Source organism: Typopeltis vanoorti, chromosome 10 (assembly GCF_054136105.1).
Source record: "Typopeltis vanoorti isolate ZY-2024b chromosome 10, IOZ_Tvanoo_1.0, whole genome shotgun sequence".
Classification (NCBI taxonomy): Eukaryota; Metazoa; Arthropoda; class Arachnida; order Uropygi; family Thelyphonidae; genus Typopeltis; species Typopeltis vanoorti.
In genome coordinates, this window is record NC_143558.1 from 30,474,916 (window position 1) to 30,498,483 (window position 23,568).

The 23,568-nt window shown below is 37.2% G+C and overlaps 1 protein-coding gene across 1 annotated transcript in view; it reads left to right on the forward strand.

The window, feature by feature from the left end:
* LOC150102297 (disintegrin and metalloproteinase domain-containing protein 10-like) overlaps window positions 1-22,848 on the forward strand; it is a 66,531-nt gene extending 43,683 nt beyond the window's left edge. Inside the window, exons 6-7 of the mRNA XM_090399552.1 lie at window positions 3,011-3,575; window positions 22,845-22,848. Of these exons, the coding sequence (XP_090255678.1) occupies window positions 3,011-3,575; window positions 22,845-22,848 (569 nt within the window). The remainder of the gene's footprint in view (window positions 1-3,010; window positions 3,576-22,844) is intronic.
* The last annotated feature ends 720 nt before the right edge of the window (window positions 22,849-23,568 follow it).

Below are 23,568 nucleotides of genomic sequence, written 5' to 3' on the forward strand. Positions count from 1 at the left end.
TTTAGGAATTTCACTGTTGTACGTAAGGATAGAACTGGAGATGGTCCTGCTCATGGAGGAGTAGCTATCCTAGTGGACAGTCATACTCCTTTCCATCAGGTCCAACTTAATACTTCTCTGGAAGCGGTAGCGATTTGCTTTTCTGTGGGATTCCTTATTACAGTATGTTCAATTTATTTACCACCAAATGCTGAGTTAAATGAAACTGATCTTGATAACCTTATCTCGCAACTGCCTGAACCCATACTTTTGATGGGTGACTTTAATGGTCACAATACTCTATGGGGTAGTGCCAACACTAATAGACGAGGACGAAGCATTGAAAAAATTCTTGATAATAATAACCTTTCCCTTCTAAATAATAAACTCAATACTTTCTTCCATATGACTACCCACTCATATTCTGCAATTGATCTTACAATCTGTTCCCCTTCCATTCTTCCACTGCTCATGTGGGACGTTGAAGAGAACATATATGGAAGTGATCACTTTCCTGTTCTTTGTACAATGTCTTCACAGGAACCATGTTCACCCACACGGATACCTATATGGAAAATGAATGAGGCTGACTGGAACACTTTCTCTCATCATCATCATCATCATCATCATCAAATTCCTGCCATGTACCCTCAAGGGGTGTACAGGATATGATAGTACTACATGAAAAAAATTACATCATTATTAATTTCCTATCTACAATTTTCCTCCAAATCAGTCTGTTACTTGTCAACACTGCAACATTATCAGATCTTATATTTCTATCGTCTAAAGCACCCTGCACCGCATCAATCCACCTACATCCCGGTCCTCCTCTGGGTCGTTTTGCTGCCAACCTGGCAGAGAACACTTGTTTTGCTAATCTTTCCTCGCCCATTCTGTTTAAGTGACCATACCACCTGAGATTAGCTCTGCTAACGCATTCCTGGATGCTGACAATGTCAAGTTCTTTCCTAATATCCTCATTTTTAATATGATATTGCCATTGATGCCATCTGTTCACGCCTATAATCTTTCTCAGGACTCTCATATCTGCAGTCTCTAGTCTTTGGTCAAGTGTTTTACTTCTGACCCAGCTCTCAGATCCATAAGTTAAAACTGGTTTGAACACTGTCTTGTATACAGCTAATTTAGTGTTGCGACTAATTTCTCTCTTATTCCATATGAATTTATTCAATTGACTTCCCACCGTACCAGCTTTGCTGATTCTGTTGTCTATTTCTATATTTAATTTACCATCTTCAGTAAAAATCGTGCCTAAATAGCTGAAATGTTTTACTTGTTCCACAGGTTCTCCATTCGCAACACAGTTGACATTTTCATAAGGAGAAAGGATGTCAGTTTAATGTGACAAAGTGTAAGGTTATGCATTTTGGGGAGAAAAGATTATCAGCAGTATACCACATTGGTGGAACTGTACTCCAGGAAATTGACCAAGCCAGAGACTTGGGAGTTAAAGTTTAGGGGCACACATTACAAAAGTGGCTAAAGCAGCTCATCAGATTACTTGGTTACTGAAGAATACTTTGATGAGCAGAGACAAATGGGTTATTGCTCCTCTTTATAAAACCCATTCTTGACTACTGCACGCAGAGTTGGGCACCAGGGTTTCTTGGTGATGAGGAGGTGAAAGAGAGAGGATCGAGAGGTAAGTGACCAAGATGGTAGCATGTCTATGGAATGAACCTTACAAGAATAGGTTGAAGATTTGTGGGTTACAGAAACTGGTTTATAGGTAGAAAAGCGGTGATATGATTGAGACTTGCAAATTACTGAGGGGTTTTTTTTTAGATTAATTCAGAGGAGATTTTTCAGAACAGGTCTGGTGGTGGGAGAACTAGGGGCTATCCATGGAAACTGAATAAGAGTGTAGTTAGCAAGGATGTTAGAACCTGGTTTTTTGCTTGGAGAGAGTAGTGAATGACTGGAATAGGTTGTCAGAGTCTGTTGTGGTTGCCATGACTGAATGAGTTGCTGTGCAACCACAGATGCAAGACCCCCTGACACTTCTGTTCATGTCAGAAGGCGAATCCATTCAGATAATAGGATAATCAATGTATTTCATGGGATGAGTGTTTATTATTATACATTGGAAAATTAGCTTTTCTTTTATGAAAATTCTAGTTTTTAAAGTGGTAACTATTTTGCTTGTACAACAGTTGGAAACTTTTATGTAAAAAGCATTTGTTTCGCATGTTGGTAACGAATTCGTACATCATCTTATTCCTTTCTCCCCTTCAACATGAATTGACTCTTCTTGGCACATTACCAGTTGAGGGTCTTGGATCTATGGTCAGACAGTAGATCTGTTCATCATTTTCATAATGAATTCCTTGAGATGCAGCTTCAATTTAGGAAATAACTAGAAGCCTATTGGGAATGATCAAAATCCCAGTGATGCACAATTCAGTATGTGCATATTTTTTTAGCCTATATGCATATTCTAATCTAATGTTTCTGACTTCATTGCTACTTTTCACTGATTAATTGCTTAGCTTTTTTTTGCTGTCCACTTTGTGATTAACCAGTAATGTCAACTCTACCACCACTGTTGCTTGTTCTTTGTGTCCAGTGATGTACAGTAGTCGCATCTACATGCTTCACCATAAAATCTCATACTTGGCAGCAAATTTCAATAGCACTCACATATTCATATAACATAAATTCAATTGCTGATTCACACTTCAACAAGGGATTCCAAAAGTAATACCTATGTGCACATAGAACTTGGAGTAAGAGTAGCCATGAAACATGTCTAGTCTTGTTTTGTACTAAACTTTAGTAGTGGGGAGGAATATATGAACAGAACAAGACTAGACACGTTTCAAGGTTACTCTTACTCCAAGTGCTCTGTGCACATAGGTATTACTTTTGGAATCCCTTATATAAATGCTTAATTGGTAAGTATAAAGGGTATATAACATTTCACTTTTGTTATCATTTATCCAGTAATAGTGAATTGCTGAATGAAATCTGATTGATTTTCATATGATATTCATTTTGTATTTAGCAGGGTGTCTAAAGCAGTTGAATGAATCTGTTTGTAACAATGGTGCAAAAAAATTAGATCAGGATTGTAACTGCTCAGAAAATTCAACATGTGATGTTAGTAGTGCTGAGTATGGTAGTGATAGTATCAAGAATTATAGCAGCTGTCCTTTTCATTATGGATTCAAATCAGTATGTAAGCCTTCTGACCCATGCTGTACAAAGAATTGCACAATTGTATCAGCAGAAGAACACTTATTTTGTGGTAGCAAAGATATTCATTGTTCTTTAGAATTTTGTGATGGCCAGAACTCCTTATGCCCAGGGCTTTTCCTTCCAGATGGTACTCCATGTGATGGTGATTCCAAGACATGTCAGAATGGATACTGTACAAGTAATGTATGCCTTGATAATGGCATGAACATCTGCAGTTGTCCAAGTCAGAGTGGTAAGGATTGCCAAATATGTTGTAAAACAAGTGGTGCTTGTATGGCTGCAAGTGAAATGAATTTTGTAACCCCTCTTGGGACACCTTTTATTCTTCCTCCTGGAACATCATGTGGTCCTGGTCTGAATTCAACATGTGGCAGGTGAGTATGTTTAATATTTGTATACAGTAAATGTTATAATACTAACCTTCAAAATATTGAGACCATGTAGGATGAAGAAAATTATGATCCTGCATGGTCTTAGTAAAAAAAAAAAAAATGACAAAACATATTCTGAGGGAATATTCCTAAGTTATACTTTCCTAATAACTAGCAGTACTCTTGTGGTCCTCATAAGAGACTCAGCTTATCAAGGCACAGATTTCACAAAGTACCAAAACTATTCCATATGTAAGCTGATCTATGAGATGCAATTGCATGGCTTGCTCTTTCCTATTGTGAATAGCTTGGTTCCACTTCATCTTTCATGTATTCAGTGTGATTGAGATGTGGTGAAGTATGATAAAGCTACTCTCATACTCCTGAAACAGTTTCCATAATCTGTCCCTTGTGACATAGTGCATTATTATTATTATTATTACATGACACCTCCAGGAAGTCCAAAGACTCATCGAGGGAGGATACCTACTCTACAACTCTATCTCCTCCACTCAGTTCACCAACGCCATCTACCGCCCACTACCACCACTAGTATTTCCATAGACAATCACAAACATCCATGGATGGATTCGAACCCGCAGCCTTTTGGCTGGAGAGTGGATATGCTAACCACTTGGCCAACCATGCTGGCTGTTGATTATCCTGCCGCAAAGGTAACTATTACCAAACTTCAGCATGAACAGATGTACTTGGTTGGTAACAATGTTCAAATAGGTCATGGCATTCAGAGCTGCATCACCACTACCAGTATCAGAGATCCCATCATGTCAAGATGCTCTCCACATGATCCAATCACTGCTATCTATTTGTAGTGCTACTATCTGGAACACTATCAATGAATGAATTTAAGGAAGATAGGATAGAATAGGTGTTGTGTATCTCCAAGGACTCATGAATTATGCGAGTCTTTCTCAGCATCATGGTAGGCTTTTGTGTAGTTTTCCACCTTTCGCAAAGCAGTAGAGTTTAACATTAGAGGATGTGGTACATCTTCGGAGTTACCCACAAAAGCTATCTCATTACTCACTTGCCATGAGTAATGGCAAGTGATGAGCTTGGCCTTCACACCCTTGCTAACCAGACTCTCACTCAACTTCCTGAGATGACTCTAATTATTTTTTCCCTTTGTTCCCATATCAAACAGTTTAATCCCTCTATAATATAGAATGATTTTACCAAATGCTCATATGTCTTTATCATATATCCATCTAATCTGTATCTTTACCAAAGTTTGTAGCACACATTCTATTAATCTATTTTTATACTTAGCATATTGCTGTTCCAATATGATCTCGAATAAACATCTTTATGTCCTCTCTACTGAGATGATAGGTTTGATTGCCTAGGTATGATTGTGGTGAAATGAGGCGGAGAGCAAGGATATGAATGATATGCTGGCTGAAATGTGTGAGGAGATGGGAGTACAGTTTGTTAATGTGTGGAATGACTTTGAGGGATGAAGTGAGCTGTATGGGAGCGATGGACTGCATTTGAGTGGTTATGGTTATGTGAAAGAGCAGGAGAGTAAGACAGGAGAGATTGAAGAAGTGGATATGAATGGGGAAGTGAGTGGTATGAGTATAGAAAATGAGAGAATGGGTGTGCAAGAGGAACAGGGAAACGGGGAGGCTCAGGGTGGACAGGGGTACACAGCGTGAGAAAGGTGGATGCTCCAAGAGGAGATGAGAGCATGTGTAGGCAGGAAAGGAATGGGATGACCAGGGATCAAGAGGAAACAGTTGGAATTGAAAAGGGTTCTAAAATGAAGAAGCAGAAAGGGAAATGGCACCAGTCTAGCATGGAGAGATCACATCGAGTGAGTGGTATCAGTGGAACTAGCTGTAGATCCAGAAATGAGCTGTTGTGTTTGTATACCAATGCTAGAAGTATAAGAAACAAGGCAGATGAAATGGTTGCACTAATTGCATCTGTTCACCCAAAGATTGTTGGAATAAGTGAGACATGGTTGGAAGTGGATGACATCCTGACAGGAATAGAGATGGAAGGGTATGACGTGTTTCGTGAGGATAGAAGGGGTAAAAAGGGAGGGGGAGTGCTATTGATGATAGAGAAAGAGGTATGTCCATACAAAGCAGAGATGTAAGATGGAAATAGTGCCATTGGTTTTGAGGCAGTATGGTGTGAGATAGAGGTGAATGGAATCAAATACTTGGTTGGATACTGTTATAGACCAGGAAATGTGAATGGTAGTGACTATGAAATGTATAATCAAATTAGCCAAGCAAATAAGAAAAAAGTGATCATTATGGACGATTTTAATTAGGGCAATATGGAATGGAATGATGAGATAGCAACTGGAAGTAAAGAAAATGAGTTTCTTGAGTTTTTGAGGGATAACAACCTCAGACAGTATGTAACAAAGGGCACACGAGGATTAAGGGTCTTGGATTTGGTCATCTCATCAGAGGATGTAATTATAAATGAGGTGTCAAATCATCCACCAATTGGTGAAAGTGACCATGAGATGATTACCTGGGTGGTTGCCAGCAGTGTGAGGACCTCTGTAAGAAAAGGGTATATGTGGAACTACAAGGGGGTGATTATGAAGAGCTCAGGAGACAGCTTGCAGGTGTAGCATGGAATGAGGAGTTAGCTGGAAAAGAGATCAATGCAGCATGGGGGATTTTCAAAAACTATCTAGTAGATGCAATGTCTAAATACATTCCAAGGGTGAGAAGGTTAAATAAGGTAGGTGTGAGATGGATGAATAAAGAAATTAAGCATGCAATACTGAGAAAAAGGGCATTGTGGAGGCAGCATAAGAGAATGGAAATAGCCAATTTCATGAGGTCTACAAAGACCAGGCAAGGAGAGTGACTTGGTTGGTGAGAGTAGCTAAAGAGAGGTATGAACAGCAATTAGCTAATGAAGCCAAAAAGAATCCTAGGGAGTTCTTTCGATATGTAGCCAGCAAAAGAAAGAATAATTATGGAAGGATGACATTGATTGGAGAAAATGGTATAAAGACAGCTGTTGCAGAATGTGTGGTGGAGATAATTAAAGAGCAGTTCATAAAGATCTTTTAATCTTGTGAATTGTAGTCCAAATGAGGATGCAAAAAAATAATAAAAATAAGGCGAAATTTCCTTATCTATAGAGATTAACATTCTTCTCAGTCCATCTTTTATGTAATTTTCATCGCTTTTACATTGTATCCCCTTACACTTCAGTTCATTGACTATCATCACCTTTAAATCTTTTATTTCCTCTAATAACACAACTGAACAGTCAGCCTTTGACAGTTTATTTCAATTGAAAAAAAGAAAACAACACAATCTGTCTTATAAAGGGCATCTGCAAAGGACAATAGTGTTGATTACATTCCAACCAGATGGAATCACCAAATGAATATGTCATCTCAACCTGGTGGCAAATATCTGCCAACAGTCACCCTTCTCCTTCCAATTGTATGAAACAGTATGGCATCATAAAAACTTTAGTTAGCAGAGCAGAATTGATCTGATGTGATGACAATTTTCTTACTGAAGATATCAAGAAATATTGATATCTTATACCACACATACTCTCTTCCAAACAAAGAGTACAGTAAATCCCATCACCATTCCATATATCTATGGTACATCTGAGAAGTTAGCAAAAGTCCTGAAGAAGCACAATCCAGTTACCACCTCCAAACCACACAGAAAATTGGCATTCCATATCCACTTTCCTAAAGACCACTTACTACTTAGATTTGCCTTGTATCTACCAAGTACCCTGTAGTTAAAAGCTGTCATATGACCAAACAGACAGGACAGCCAACATTAGAATCTCTGAACACAAAGACTAAATCTGATACCACCACTATGTCCACCACTTGCAGACCATGCTTTGGATACTGAAGACTCCATTGGAGAAAGGCCACCTTACTTTACATAAGCAAATCCAAGTACAAAAGACAAATCCTTGAATTGTCTTTTGTACTTTGCCCTAAAAACAATCCTAACCTGAATAAATAGATGCATAAACTGCCTCAAATCTGGGAAGCTCTTGTTGTCAGCCATCAATCCAATGTTTGAGAATCAACCCCACTAAATGGCACAATTCAAGACTTATCTTGTTTCTTCATATTTGTTTCTCTTACTTGTACAGTGCCCATACATATCTTTACTTGGATAATACCAGCAAGTATAATGGAATAAAATAGAGAAAGATCTAAGAAAAGATCTTCCTCTGTTATTACCAATTTGACTTAGGCAAAATACTGGAAATAGTAATTGAATTATTTTAGTTGTTATATTATCCATTGTTATATTATCCTAAATTACAATTATGAGTAATAACACTCAAAGTATATGCTTAAACACTATTTTAGTTATTATATTATCTGTTGCTGTCATCTCATTCCTAAAATTTCCATTATGAATAAAAGTCAAGGTATAAGCTTAATCACTAAAATTTTTCAGTATAGTCACTAGAATACATACAGAGATGTGAAGTTGGCAGTCTTATGCTCTCATTAAATTGGTATTCCAACTCATTAATCCACCTTTCCAGCTTATTCAGTACTTCCAGAAAGCACTACATTTTCCCTATTTCTAATAACTCTACCCAGATTTATTTGCAAACATCATTATCAAATGATTATCATCATTTGATAATGATGGTTATGCAACTATACTAGTCCATCATTAATAGCATAAAATAAAACATAATAAAAGGAGAATGGGAATAATTTTAATCTGAATAAACATCAACTTATGAGTGTAACTGGGAGGAATATTGCATTATGTATCAGCTTCGTTAGACCACATTGGTGATAATATGTCATATATGGTTCAGCTGTTGCCTTTCCTCCACTTCTGCCATTGAGTCAGTCAGTCTTTGACTGTGGTTTTCCTCCATTTTTCTCCTCAGAAACACAAAATGGGTCACAACCTGTTTGTGGTAAGATGTTTAATTTAGTATATAAGAATTTGGTAACAACAAAGGCTATCAAATTTTTGCATTGGAAATTATCTCAAAAGTGGCAACAGCTGGTTTGAGAAAAAAACAAAGCCATAATCACAAGTTATAGTTGGGATGGTGAGCAAAAATTGATAATAAATTATTTCATCTTTGATAAAGAATGGAACACAGAACTCATGGATATCAAAATTTTGTCGTATGTTGCCTTGGATGGAGTTCATAAGCTTCTTATATCCAACTTTAAGATGTATGTGTGGAAAATATCTCTTTTAGTTCTTGCCATTTTTTTTTAAACATCTGCAGCTTCAGCTGTAGATGCTTAAACAGACAAAAAGAATTTGAGTCTCAGATTATGTCCATGCTCAAGCGTCAATTATGGATAATGTAGATCAGCGGTTCCCAACCTTTTTCCACTTGTGTACCCTTTTTAAACCCATTTTTATAAATTGTACTCCTTGTTTTTAAAATAGCTGTTTTTAAATACTGACACTTTTGTTCAGTGCCTCAAGAGATGCACGATACAGTCTTAAATCCGTTTTTTCCGCCATTACTGATTATTTTTCGTATACCCCTGAATGGCCCAGCATCTATCCCTGCGGTACGCATACCACCAGTTGGGAACCGATGATGTAGATGAAGAATGGGAAAAAAAATGTGAGATTTAATGATAGGAACAACAGAAGTGATGTGCTGAAGAACAAGCAAAATGATAGCAGAAAAGAAACATAAAGTGAGAGTGTTAAAGAAGTTTGTAAAGATTAGATCAAATGATGATAGGATTATTTATAATGGGTGAAAGACGTATAAAAATAATTAAAGATGAAAGGATAAAAAGTTAGTTAAATTTACAGTTAAGTTGGACAGAGATAATAATGGGAACAATAATATGGATTAATTAATAACAGAAGAAGAAGAAAAAGAAGGCAGTGAGCAATCAGGGTTTTTTTTAAACAAAAGGAGATGGAAATCTTGTGACTACTGAAAGAGAGATTAGGATAATGTGGCAACATAATTTTAGAGATCTGTTAAACAAGAAATATATAAATAAATATAGAAACAGGTCTGGCAGAAGCATTAAGAAAGATGAAGAATGGAAAATCCCCCAGAATAGGGGATTTCTGTTGAATTGATCCAACAGGATTATTGTTCCAATATATAAGAGAAGCTCAGAAAGGGAGTGCAGTAAGTATAGAGGAATAATATTATTGTGTCACTCTATAAACATTTATGAAATGATAATACACAAGGATAAAAGAGAGAAAGATCTAAGAAAAGACCTTCTATTCTAAAAGGGAGATCAACTGTTGATTTAATTTTTGCTGTAAGAGAAATGATGGAAAGACACTGGCAATTTGGAAAAAGGCTATTTATGGCATTTTTTGACTTGTAAAAAAACCTTTGAATGGTTTCAACAGGAAGAAGCATAGGAGAGTGTGGAAAAGATAGGCATAGGACAAAATACTCATGATCAAGAATACGTATGGTCTTCCTGCACTAGCTGTGGGAAGACTAAATTTGGCAATTCCCAATGGTTTATACTTAATAATGGACTGCATGAAGGAAGTGGCTCATCTCTGTTACTATTTATTGTGGAGAGAAAGAAGTGTCTCATTATTATCTCTGTCCACCTTATTTGCAAATTCAACCAGCCTTTTATCTTTTCTTTTTGAATTATTGTTCTTTGGGAGCAGTCTTTCTCTCATTATAAATAAATCTATCATCATTTGATCTAGTCTTCACAAACTTCAAAACTTTATCTTTTGAAATAACTTCTTCTTCTCTTTCTTATTATTATTATCAACAGATCTCCATGGAGTCAAAAGACTAATCATGGGAGGTCCCACTCTTGCATACACAGCTCACTGTACCTTGACTTAAATGCATTCACTGTTCCTGCACTTACCACACTCTCAGGCAATGCATTCCAACCACCTACTACTCTCCATGCAAAAAATCTACTCCTCACCTTATACAGCTTCCAGGGATGGTCTCTCCTTCTCCTCCATTACCAGATATTCTATGAAAAATCTCATCTATGCTAATCTGGTAATTACCCCTTACCAACTTATATGTCTCGATCATGTCTTGTCTCTTCCTTCTATCTGCTAGGCTCTGTAATTTGCATTCTCTCAATCTGTCTTCACATTCCAGAGACCAGAAGCCAACTTACTCAATCATCTCTAGACCCTCTCCATCTCATCATCATTTTGAAAACCTGATGACCAAATCTCTGCACAGTAATCACATATGCAGTCTGATCAAAGTCTTGTACAGTGGAATCAAAACATCCTTACTTTTACATGTCACTGTTCTCCACATCGTTCCCATAATCCGCTATGTTGTCCTCACAATTTTAGCAAAATTGTGAGGACAAAATAGTGTTTCTTGAACTTTCACGAAACGGTATTTCGTGGACAAATGTCCACGAAATACCAAGTCTCTATCCACCACAATTTCCATATCCTTCATCTCCTCCAAAATATCCCCACATATCCTATACTCTGCATCCCATGTTTGCTTCCCAAATTTTAAAACCTTGCACTTTGCAACGTTAAACTGACATCCACACACACGCTCGCCCATTCAGACCATCCATTTAGGTCCTCTTGCAAACCTACATCTGCTCTACTTCTCATAACTCTCTCTCCAACTTTGCATCATATGCAAACAATGGTATATCACGATTTAAGCCATGTCCAATGTCATTTACATACAAATTATACAACAGTGGCCCCAAAACAGACTGCTGTGGCATGACACTAGTGACTTTCCTCTTCTTCTGGGATATCACTCCCCTATACTCAACCTGCTGATCCTTGTCATATCACCAATCTCCAATCCAATGCACTAATCTGCTATCCAACCCATCTGTTCCAATTTAACTACTAGTTTGTCATGTGCTAATCTATCAAAAGCCTTTACAATATTGTTGGAGCTACTTTATATGCATCTCCCTTGTCCAATGTATTCGTCACATGCTTATAATAAGTAGGCAGATTGCTAAAACACAATCTTCCTTTAGCAAACCCATGCTGTCTATTAAAGAGAATTCTACTTAATTCTACTAGAGAATTCTACTGCTCTCAACACAGTTATGAATAATCCTTCTCCTCACACTAACTTCTCCAACACCACGATATCACAACTCCAGACAAGCTGATTGGTCTATAATTTGAAGCCGAAGTCTTATCTCCCCCCCCCCTTATGAAGCAGAACAAATTTGCCATCTTTCCACTCCTCTGAAACTTTGGCTAATATAAGACTCATGTTAAAAATGTAAATTAAAGCTGTTGTTAAATCCCTGGAACATTCTCTCAAGAAACATGGTGATATACCATGAAGTCCCATGGCCTTGTTGACACGAAGTTTACTCAATTCCTCATATACCTTGTGGTTCCTTTCCCATTCCCACTGCTCTCAAGTTCTGCATTATGTTACAATCACAAGGATTGGAATACTTTAATGAACTGCTCATTAAACACCTCGACTATATCCTCCTAAGTGTTTATCATTCTCCCATTATCACTGACCAACATCATCCTACATAATCATTCTTCCTTCTACTGGATATATATCGAAAAAACTTGCTAGGATTTCTTTTAGTTAGTGTTTAAGATACTTCAGGACTGAGGCAACTCTTGGTAAAGGTGGACCAAGTTCTCATCACTCCTTGTCTCAGTATCTCCCATAATGCAAAGCACATCTCCTTGCAGACATGTATAATGATATGCATTAAGGGAGAGCTTGGTCCACCTTTACCATGAGTTGCCTCAGTCCTGAAGTTACCTTTAAAAATAAACTTCCAACATCTTTCTCTAAATCCAGAGTAATTTAATAATAAGGTGGTACACCTTTTGGCAACTCATATAGGTAAATATGACCTCTCTATTGCTTCTGCCTTGGTATCACCACTTCTGGGTCTGGCTCTCACTGATGAGACCTCAATAAAGGTCGAAACCGGTCTGGGTAGTGGCCCTTCCCTTGATGCATAGCATTATACATGTCTGCAAGGAGATGTACTTTGCATTATGGGAGATACTGAGACAAGGAGTGATGAGAGCTTGGTCCACCTTTACCACGAGTTGCTTCAGTCCTGAAGATACTTCAGGCATAAACTTTGTTTGCTTACACTGTGCAAGTGTAAGCAAACAAAGAGTGTGTGTGCAAGCTTAGATTATCATGCACACACTCCACCTTTCAGAGGGTGAGTAGAAAGGAGAAAGATTACATCATATACAAGCTTAAATTATGTCTCCAAATATTGCCTTCATAGCATTTTCTTGAAAAGCAGCTCATGCTAAAGCATAGTTTTATTATTATTACTTCCCTCTTCCAGAAGGAGACATTAGTCTGTCTTGAGTGAAAATAGTCTGAACTATATGAATTACTGAATTTCTTTCTTCTTCTGCTCCAGTATCACGTAAGGCAGTTCAAATGTCGCTATTTATTTCTACCCTCTCATATTTTTTCTTCATAAACGCTGTTCCAGCTCAAGTTTCTTTTAATAAATTTAGATAAAGGATTAAGCTAAATTTATTAAAAGAAACTTGAGCTGGAACAGCGTTTATGAAGAAAAAATATGAGAGGGTAGAAATAAATAGCGACATTTGAACTGCCTTACCTGATACTGGAGCAGAAGAAGAAAGAAATTCAGTAATTCATATAGTTCAGACTATTTTCACTCAAGACAGACTAATGTCTCCTTCTGGAAGAGGGAAGTAATAATAATAAAACTATGCTTTAGCATGAGCTGCTTTTCAAGAAAATGCTATGAAGGCAATATTTGGAGACATAATTTAAGCTTGTATATGATGTAATCTTTCCCCTTTCTACTCACCCTCTGAAAGGTGGAGTGTGTGCATGATAATCTAAGCTTGCACACACACACACACACATACAGGTCCAAGAAAAATTTCAGTTATCATGTTATGTTCACCTAATATTTAATTATTCATAATTTATTTTAATGGTATTACAACACCAAAACAAAGCACTAAATTATAAAGTTATTAACTAGTTTATATTTCACTGGATTTCAAACCAGCATCCTCAGAACAAAACAACCTGTTACAGTTGACATGCAGCAATGAGTAAAAGAAACTATTCAAATTGCAATGGATAAAAGATCTCAAGTCCTAATTTTGCAACCTATAATGTTGTATAAAAGAAGTTATCAGAATTGTGTAGAAATTGAACTTAAGATGACTGTTTCCCAAATTTTTGGCAGATTAATGCAGCCACTTGTTAAGGTTACGAGAATGCTTCATAGCTATTGTTGGCTCTAAAAATAAGTCTCTCTGACCTGTAAGAGCTTCTGCATAGCACATCACATTGGTTTTCTTCCATCTATGTGAAAGGGGTGTCCAAAGTATTATCTGCCAGTCCTGACTTGCCATAATAATGGTAGCAAATGTATTTCTTATGTTCTCCAAGGCAGATATTCACAGATCCTTCTATTTGTCCATAACAGGCCAAGTCACAGCGAACTTCATAGAATCCAGAATTATGCTAGTGGGTAGAGCGTGTCCTTAGGAGAGCATACCAGACTTGCTAATTTGACATGTGGAATAGGAATAGTGGTGTTTTGCTCTTGTGTGTTTGGGGAGGGGGAGTTGGAGGAGGATATGTAATATTTTATCTATTTTGTGGAAGTTGTAGCTAAGAAAGTATGGCAAAGATATCTGAATTCTGTGGAAAGGGCTGCATCATTAGAATGTTTATTATTATTATTATTATTCAGGCCTCCATGGAGTCAAAAGACACTCATCGTGCAAGGTCCTTTCTAAGAAACACAAGTCTATCTAGACTCCATTCTCGTTCTTACCACTCCTCACCCTCTTTCTCACAGTTTCCTTTCGTAACTTTCAGGGATGGCCTCTTGTCATGACTCCTTCCTGCTGTTCAACCAAGCGAAAGAACTCCCCAGTGTCAACCCTGTAATCACTTCTCAACAGTTTAAAAGTCTTAATCATATCACCCCTCCTTCTTCTATCCACCAAACTCTGCAGTCCACACTCCCTCAGCCGATCCTCATAACTAACATTGTACAGTCCCGACACCATCTTTGTTATCTGCCTTTGTACCATTTCCACATTTGAAGAGGATACAGTTAATTTATCCCCTTCAAATCCTGGGGACCAGATCTGAGAACAACAGTCTAAGTGTGGTCTGATCAGAGTCTTATACAACGGAATGATAACCATTTTGCTGTTTTAAGGATACTTGTGACATAAGACTGAATAATAATAATATTATTATTATTATTATTATTATTGTTGTTCCGGGAAACTCCAAGGAGTCGACAGACTCATCGAGGGAGGCCCTAACATCATGTCAAGAACAACTATTCAACATTCACACAGTATCTATCATACCTTGCCTTGAACTCATTCACGGTCGTAGCACCCACAACAGACTCTGGAAGCTTATTCCACTCATTTACCACTCTCCAAGTAAAGAACCTAGCTCTAACACCCTTGTCAACCACGCTCTTGCCCAGCTTCCATGCATGGCCCCTAGTCCTCCCACCACCAGTCATATTTTCAAAAATATCTTCTGGATCAATCTTATAAAAACCCTTCAGTTATTTGAATGTCTCAATCATATCACCCCTCCTTCGCCTATCGTCCAATTTCTGCAACCCACAAATCTTCAACCTATTCTCATAAGGTTCATTCCACAGACCTGCTATCATCTTGGTCACTCGTCTCTGGAGCCTCTCCACTTCCTCCCCATCACGAAGAAACCCTGGTGCCCATAGCTGGGCACAGAAGTCCAGATGGGGTCTTATCAAGGCTCGATACAGAGGAACAACAACTTGTTCGTCTCTGCATGTTAAAGTATTTTTCAGAAGCCAAGTGATTTGGTGAGCTGTTTTAGTTACTTTTGCAATGTGCCCCCCTAAACTTCAACTCCCTATCCACCAGTACTCCCAAATCCCTGGCCTCATCAATCTCCTGGAGTACGGTTCCACCTATGCGATATACTGCTGCTATTCTTTTCACCCCAAAGTGCATAACCTTACACTTTGCCACATTAAATTGACATCCATTTTTCCTAGCCCAGTCCTCCAAACTATCCAAATCATCCTGTAAAATTTTGACATCTTGTGCACTCACAATTGCTCTACCCAACTTTGCATCATCAGAAAACAAGTGAACACTTCCTCTCAGATCCTTTCCAATATCATTGATGAACAAATTGAAAAGCAGTGGTCCAAGAACAGAGCCCTGTGGCACTCCACTAGTCACAAGACGTCTTTTAGACTCCACTCCTGAATAAACCACTCTTTGATATCTCTCCTTCAACCACCCTCTTATCCATCTCACCAACCCTATATCTATACCCATCTGCTCCAGTTTACTGATTAGGGTTCCATGTGGTATCCTATCAAAGGCCTTCGCAAGGTCCAGTAGTATCACTGTAAACCCATTACCCCTATCCAGTTCAGCCGTCACTGTGTTATAAAACGTGAGCAAGTTACTGAGGCATGATCTACCCTTCACAAAACCATGTTGTCCCCCATACAATATCCCATTTTGATCTATCCAATCCTGTATTCTTTACTTGACTAATTTCTCTAAGACCTTGACAATGATTCCTGATATGCTAATCGGTCGGTAATTTACAACAGCAGTCTTGGAACCACCTTTATGCAGTGGAACTATTTTCCCCTCTTTCCACCCGCTCGGGACTAACCCAGACCCGAGACTCAAATTAAACAAAATGGTCAAGGGTACTGACAATTCATTAGCTGCTTCTCGTACAACACGAGCTGGTATACCATCCAATCCCACAGATGTATTGACATTGAGGTTATGCAATAGACTACTCACCTCCACTTCATTAACTACAATTCCCGTATAATCTACTGGTTTATTCGTTTCTGCAATGTCACCACCTGGATGATATACTTTTGCAAAGTGCTCACTCAGTAACTCAACTATCTCAACTGATTCAGTTACCTCCCTACCATCGGCATTCTTTAAAATCAATCTGCCATGTACATTTTTCCTTTTACCTGCTACATATCTAAAAAACTGTTTAGGATTCTCTTTAGCCTGCATGGCCAATGTTCTTTCGTAATCCTTTTTTGCTTTTCTTACCACACTCGTCACCCTTCTCCTTAAATTCCCTCCATAGTTGTTTCTTTTTTTGCAACTCAAGCTTAATGGTGTTATTCATCCATTTAACCCCTACCTGATTTATTATTCGGACTCTAGGTATACAGTCAGCCATTGCTTCATGCAAGCACTTCTTAACTACCTCCCATGCACTATCAATTTCTAGTCCTTGCAGTTGTACATGCCATGGTACTGAACCAATCAAACTCCTAAGCTTGTCATACTTTCCAGCCCGATAATTCCACATGTACCCTGTCTTAATTGAAAATTCTACACCTTTAGCCACCTCCCAAGTTAAGACCCTATGATCATTCTCACCGATTGGTGGCAATGTGGTCATATTTGTTACAGCCAAATCCTCAGATGTAATTACTAGGTCAAGCACTCTCTGACCCCTAGTATTTTCTATTACATGCTGTCGCAGATAGTTATCCCTTAATAACCGCATAAAATCCAGTTCCTTCCTCCCGTGTGTCCTCTCCTCACTCCAATCAATGCGACCATAGTTGAAATCTCCCATAATAATCACCCTCCTTCCACCCATTTCTTCTATTTGCTTGTGCATACTGTCACCACCATCTTTTCCATCACCTGGTCTATAGCAGCACCCAATTGTATATTTAGTTCTGCTAGCCACAATCTCACACCAAATGGCCTCAAATGTGCTCTTTTCTCTATCCTGCAATTCAACTTCTATTCTCCTTGGCTGGAGCTCATCAGCTATCATCAGCTATCATATATATGCACGTCAACACAAGAAAGATATTTAATTAACCAAATATTTCGGTCTGGAAATAGCAGATCATCCTCAGTGGTATTACAAGAACAGTTTTAAAAAATACAAGCTAGAATACTAACAATAGATCGTTAAAAATAGAACACACCGCGTGACGTTATATCACTAAGTATGAAATGAAATATTTTGAAGTAGAGACATGATTGAAAAAAAAAAAATTAACGAGTAATCTTGATTAGACTTTCTCAGATTTTTGATATAGATATGCAGTCATGATGATTCAGGTTGGGACGATGGAGCAAGGCCTCCACGCTTTCCTTGAACAAATGTTCAAACCTACAACGGGATATATGCAAGAGGCGAGTCCTGGACCAAAAGATGCTGTGATCAGTTTCAATCCAATGTTGAGCCAATCCAGACTTTTCAGGTTTGTTGTGAAGAATGGAGGATTGATGTTCTTGGATTCTTTTTTCAAGAGAATGTCCAGTCTGTCCAAAATAGGAGAGATCACAGTTGCAAGGAATTTGATAAACTCCAGGAAGAGATAAAGTTGAGTGTTTGTCTTTAGGAGAACGAAAATGAGAAGACAATTTGTTAATAGGTGAATATATAGCTGTTAAATCATATTTCTTTAAAATTCTTGTGATAGGTTTTGAAATACCGGAGATATAAGGAATAGGCACTCGACGTATTGAAATTTTGTTGTTTTGTGGAGGATTATAAGAATTGAGAAGATGTTGAGTACTTTTTTCAGAAAAGCCATTGAGTTTCATGTGTTGTTGGATAGTAGAAAGCTCTTTCTGTAGATAATCAAAAGTAGAACAATTAGTTTTGGCTCTTCTGATGAGGCATTTTATAATTTCTGTTTTTTGACATGGATGATGGGCTGATTCTTTAAGAATATAACGACCTGTGAATGTTATATTAGATGAAGAAGTTAGATGAAGTCATCAGTTTAGATAAAGACACAATTGAAAGACTTAAAACTCATTTTGCAAGACCTCCTAGATTTTATGGTCTTCCAAAAATCCATAAGATTGACTATCCTCTTCGTCCAATAGTAGATTGTATTAATTCTCCTACTTGCCGTATAGCCAAATATCTAGCTAAATTATTGAAATCTTACATTGGCAACTCTAATTCTTTTTTAAAAAACTCCTCAAATTTCTTAGAAAAATTAAAAAATGTCTCATTACAACCTACAGATCTTATGGCTAGCTTTGATATAGAATCTTTATATACCAATGTACCTCTCAAGGAAACATTAAAATTACTTACTGACATCTTTCCTTGAAGACATTATAAAACTATTTGATTTCGTAATACATTCTGGATATTTGGTATCTCAAAATAAATTTTACAGCCAAGTAGAAGGAACGGCCATGGGAAGTCCTCTTTCTCCTGCTTTAGCGAACTTTTATTTAGAACATTTAGAAAAAGTCCTCTTCTCATCTATTTTCCCCAACCATCTTTTTGGGTAAGATATGTAGATGACAGCTTTACTATTTGGTCTCACAGCAAAAACTCTACCTTCTTTTTTAAACAGTATTAATTCCTTGCATCATCGTATAAAGTTTACTATGCAAATAGAAGAAAACAACCAGTTATCTTTTTTAGACGTTCTCCTCATCCAGTCACCTTCAAATATTCTTACAACTACAGTATACAGGAAACCAACGTTCACAGGTTGTTATATTCTTAAAGAATCAGCTCATCATCCATGTCAAAAAACAGGAATTATAAAATGCCTCATCAGAAGAGCCAAAACTAATTCTTCTACTTTTGATTAGCTACAGAAAAAATGGCTTTGCTGAAAAAAGTACTCAACATCTTCTCAATTCTTATAATCCTCCACAAAACAAAGTTTCAGTACGTCGAGTGCCTATTCCTTATATCTCCGGTATTTCAGAACCTATCACAAGGATTTTAAATAAATATGATTTCACAGCGTATTCACCTATTAACAAATTGTCTTCTCATTTTCGTTCTCCTAAAGACAAACGCTCAACTTTATCTCTTCCTGGAGTTTATCAAATTCCTTGCAACTGTGATCTCTCCTATTTTGGACAGACTGTACATTCTCTTGAAAAAAGAATCCAAGAACATCAATCCTCCATTCTTCACAACAAACCTGAAAAGTCTGGATTGGCTCAACATTGGATTGAAACTGATCACAGCATCTTTTGGTCCAGGACTCACCTCTTGCATAGATCCTGTTGTAGGTTTGAACGTTTGTTCAAGGAAAGCGTGGAGGCCTTGCTCCATCATCCCAACCTGAATCGTAATGACTGTATATCTATATCAAAAATCATAGAAAGTCTAATCAAGATTACTCATTAATTTTTTTTTTTTCAATCATGTCTCTACTTTAAAATATTTTGTTTCATACTTAGTGATATAACATTACACAGCGTGTTCTATTTTTAACGATCTATTGTTAGTATTCTAGCTTGTATTTTTTAAAACTGTTCTTGTAATACCACTGAGGATGGTCTGCTGTTTCCAGACCGAAATATTTGGTTAATTAAATATCTTTCTTGTGTTTATGTGCATATATCATTCTGATAACCATTTTATCTCTGTAGGTCAGTGTCCTTCTCATTCTTGCAGCAATCCTCTGTGTTACCTTCACTACCTTTGCAATATGTCCCCTAAATTTCAGGTTTCTATCAATCATCAAACCCAGATCTCTTGTCTCTCCTACTTCTTCCAGTTTAACTCCTTCCATAGAGTATGCAGCGTCCCATTGATGTGTCCCAAACCTCAAGACTTTACATTTTGCTGCATTAAACTGACATCCCCCATTCATTTGCCCATCTATCTGGATTATGTGGTAGCCCTGCAAGAAGATTTGAATCCTCTTCCAGGGCTACCACATCTGCACTATTACTAATAACCCTTCCCAGCTTCGGATCATCCACAAACAACCAAATATCCCCTTGTAATCCACGGACAATGTCATTGATATAAAGGTTAAACAATATAGGTCCCAGTACTGAGCCTTGTGGAACCCCACTTGTAACCTTCTGCCTCTTGGATATTGCTCCACCATACACAACTCTCTGATACCTATTGGACAGCCAATCCTAAATCCAGTTGACCAATCTGACAGTGTAAGTGTTTTTAGAATTCCATACTTGTGCTGGATGATGATGTGATTGTTTATTCAGATATCTCCCAGTGTATGCTGGCTTTCTATAAATGGAAAAAGATAGTGAACCATTTGAAAAGCTAGTGACTAACATATTGTTTATACTCTGAGGATGCTGGTTTGAAATCCATGAGATTAGTTAATAAATATCTTTTATAATTTAGTGTTTTAATACTGTTAAAATAAGTTATAAATAAGCTATATCTATGGCTTCATGGCTATATCTATGGCTTTTTGAACATGGAGGAGACCACAATTCTTTGGCTTCTTCAGTCACATCTTGGAAATGTAGGCTTAATATTGATACTTCTGTACTGCATTGTCACCCATCAGAAATCAGTAAAAAAACATTGTGGCAGTGTAGCTATACATGAACTCTCTCTCTCTCTCTCTCTGACTTCCATGTTTCCCAGTGTATACAGAATATAAGAGGGAGTGCAAAGTATCACACTCATTCTTGTTGTTTCTATACACCGTGATATTACTTTGTTGTTCTCCTGCATATCAACCCTAAACTTCACATATAGCATGCCCTTTGTTTATCTGTTTAGAGTGATATCAGTGATTATACTATGTATGATACCGTTATGCAGTAGTTGATGAAGATACTTCCTCTACTCCAGTGCTGTTTAACTACTTTGCTCATGTCCTATATTCTAATGCTCGACATCATCCTTTCATAGGCTTATTACCTTACATGTTAGTAACTTCTTTCAGCTAAAACTAGTGTCTAATAAGGAGGATTAGCTGAACAGGCAACGTGTTGTAAATGTCACTTGTGATTACTCATCCTCACGCGAGGCATTTATTGTGGTGACAATGTAGTATATGTATGGCAATTTAATTGCAAGCCATGAAATCTTTTAATATGCTTTCCCTCCCATGCTTAACATACTGTTAGTATAGCATTATATATTTATAAATTGTACTCAGTTTATGGAAGTAGAAGATAAAGCTTTTCAAACTTGAGAAATAAATAGCAAATATAATGAGAATTAAATGTGCAAACCATTATAGTGGGGGGTAGAGGAATCTGAATTGTCTGCATACAGGTATGATATTCATACTTCTGCATCGCATTGTCACTGCCAGTGGTGCACCCAGATGCGGGGGGTGGGGGGCAAGGGGCCTGGGCATCCCCCCAAAGAAAAGGAAAAAACACTAGAAAAATTTCCAAAAATCTTTTCCTAATTAAAATTCATTTTTTTTATTTATGTTGTGTGCTACTTATGAATTAGAGATCACTGCAGATGCTCAGTTATAGGTTGTATGCGATGTGTAGTGTGTATTCGCAAAACGTCTACTCAACTCAGGGGCACCCCCCCCAAAGGTTAAATCCTGAGCGCTCGGCCCCCTCCAAGATTAAATCCTGAGTGCGCCACTGGTCACTGCATTGTTAATGGTTTATGAGGCAAAGTGAGCAGGATAAAAATCTTTCATATATATGTATATAGATAGAAAGCCTGTAAATTCTTCATACAACATAATTTTTGTTTAATCTTATAGGACAGGAATATGCTTGCAGTTTGCTGCAGGAAGCAGAAGAACATCTTTTTTTATCGTTGTCATCCTAACAATTTTTTGCAATTGTATTCCCATTTAAGATGCTGTTCATATAAAGTGTTAAATCTAAATGTAATGTCTCATCTTTAATATTTTCTAAATAAAAGTTAACATTAGAAGTTGTATTTAATTATTAGTTTTTTATACTGTCAGTGAAAATCCTCAACATATTTTTTCTCCCAGAAATTTGAATTTATCATCCCACAAAAAATCAGGAAAACCAGTCTGAGAACACAGCCAACTAAGAGAATAAAAAATATGTTTAATAAGTGGAATGGGTGAAATAGGTGGAGTGCATTTGGTTGCAGCAGCCTCCTGTGATGAGTCATGAACTCCGTGGAAATTGCACACAATAATAATTTAATAACAGACTGTGTATAAATTCAACTTATGGTGAACTGCCAGTCTGGTTAGCCAAATAGATGGTGTTTGTGATTTTCTAATTAGCTGGTAATGGTTTCAGAGCCCACTGTGGAATAGATACTGGTGAAAGTCCTTAGGTGGTAGATGATTTTTATCATTGTTCAGTATGAGATTGCCACCTGCTTATTAGAGGCTTGAAGTGACTTGAAAAAGTACTGTGTTTGTTTTTAGAGCAAGGTTTCTGGATTATATAATCTTAACTAATTCATGGTAATAATGACAAATTTACAACACCTTTCATGGGTGAGAGTCACATTACGAGAAAGGGTAAATTATCTAAGGTTAATCAAGCATTAATATAGCATTTATATTCTTTAATGTTTCAGATAGCATAAAGATAAACAGCATAGTAAGATCTCTTTGAAGATCTAGTGATAATAACAATAATTTGAAGAACAAGAGAAATGCAATTGATGAACAAAAAAAGGTCAATGACAATAAATTAAACCCATTCTTTCACCATTTTCCCATCAAAATAATAGCACAGCATCAGGATGGTAAATAGGCATCATGTGTGCTGAGGAATGTGTTTAAATATTCTGTTGTGAGGTTATGTGATTCTTGTGCTTACATTTTTAATTGTAGATCAAAGAATGGTTTGTAGTTTTATGTTAAATATTGTTTATGTAAGTTATATTATAGTGTTTTCTATTAGCAGTAAAAAGTTTTAAAATGGTACTCGTTAGTCAATGCAAGTCAGTAGTATGAAAAAAGTCGAGCTGCTGTGAAACTTATTTTTATATATGCATAAGAATGCAAAAAGATCTTTGAATTCGGAGGATGAGTGAAGAGAATGGGATTATCAGTGTGTGAGAACTCTGATAATAGTATCATTCCAGCACTGTGGTGATGATGAAGTAAAGAAGAGATGGTTCTATTGTATATGGTTTTGATCAGGTTACATATGGGTTACTCTGCACAAATTTGATCACAGGATGTGCATATATACTGTATGCACATCCTGTGATCCAGATATGTGCATCCAGAGACCTGATACCCCTTAATGTGATCAAGGTGTTGTCGAGTTTCTTGGTAAAGTTTTTGCCAGAT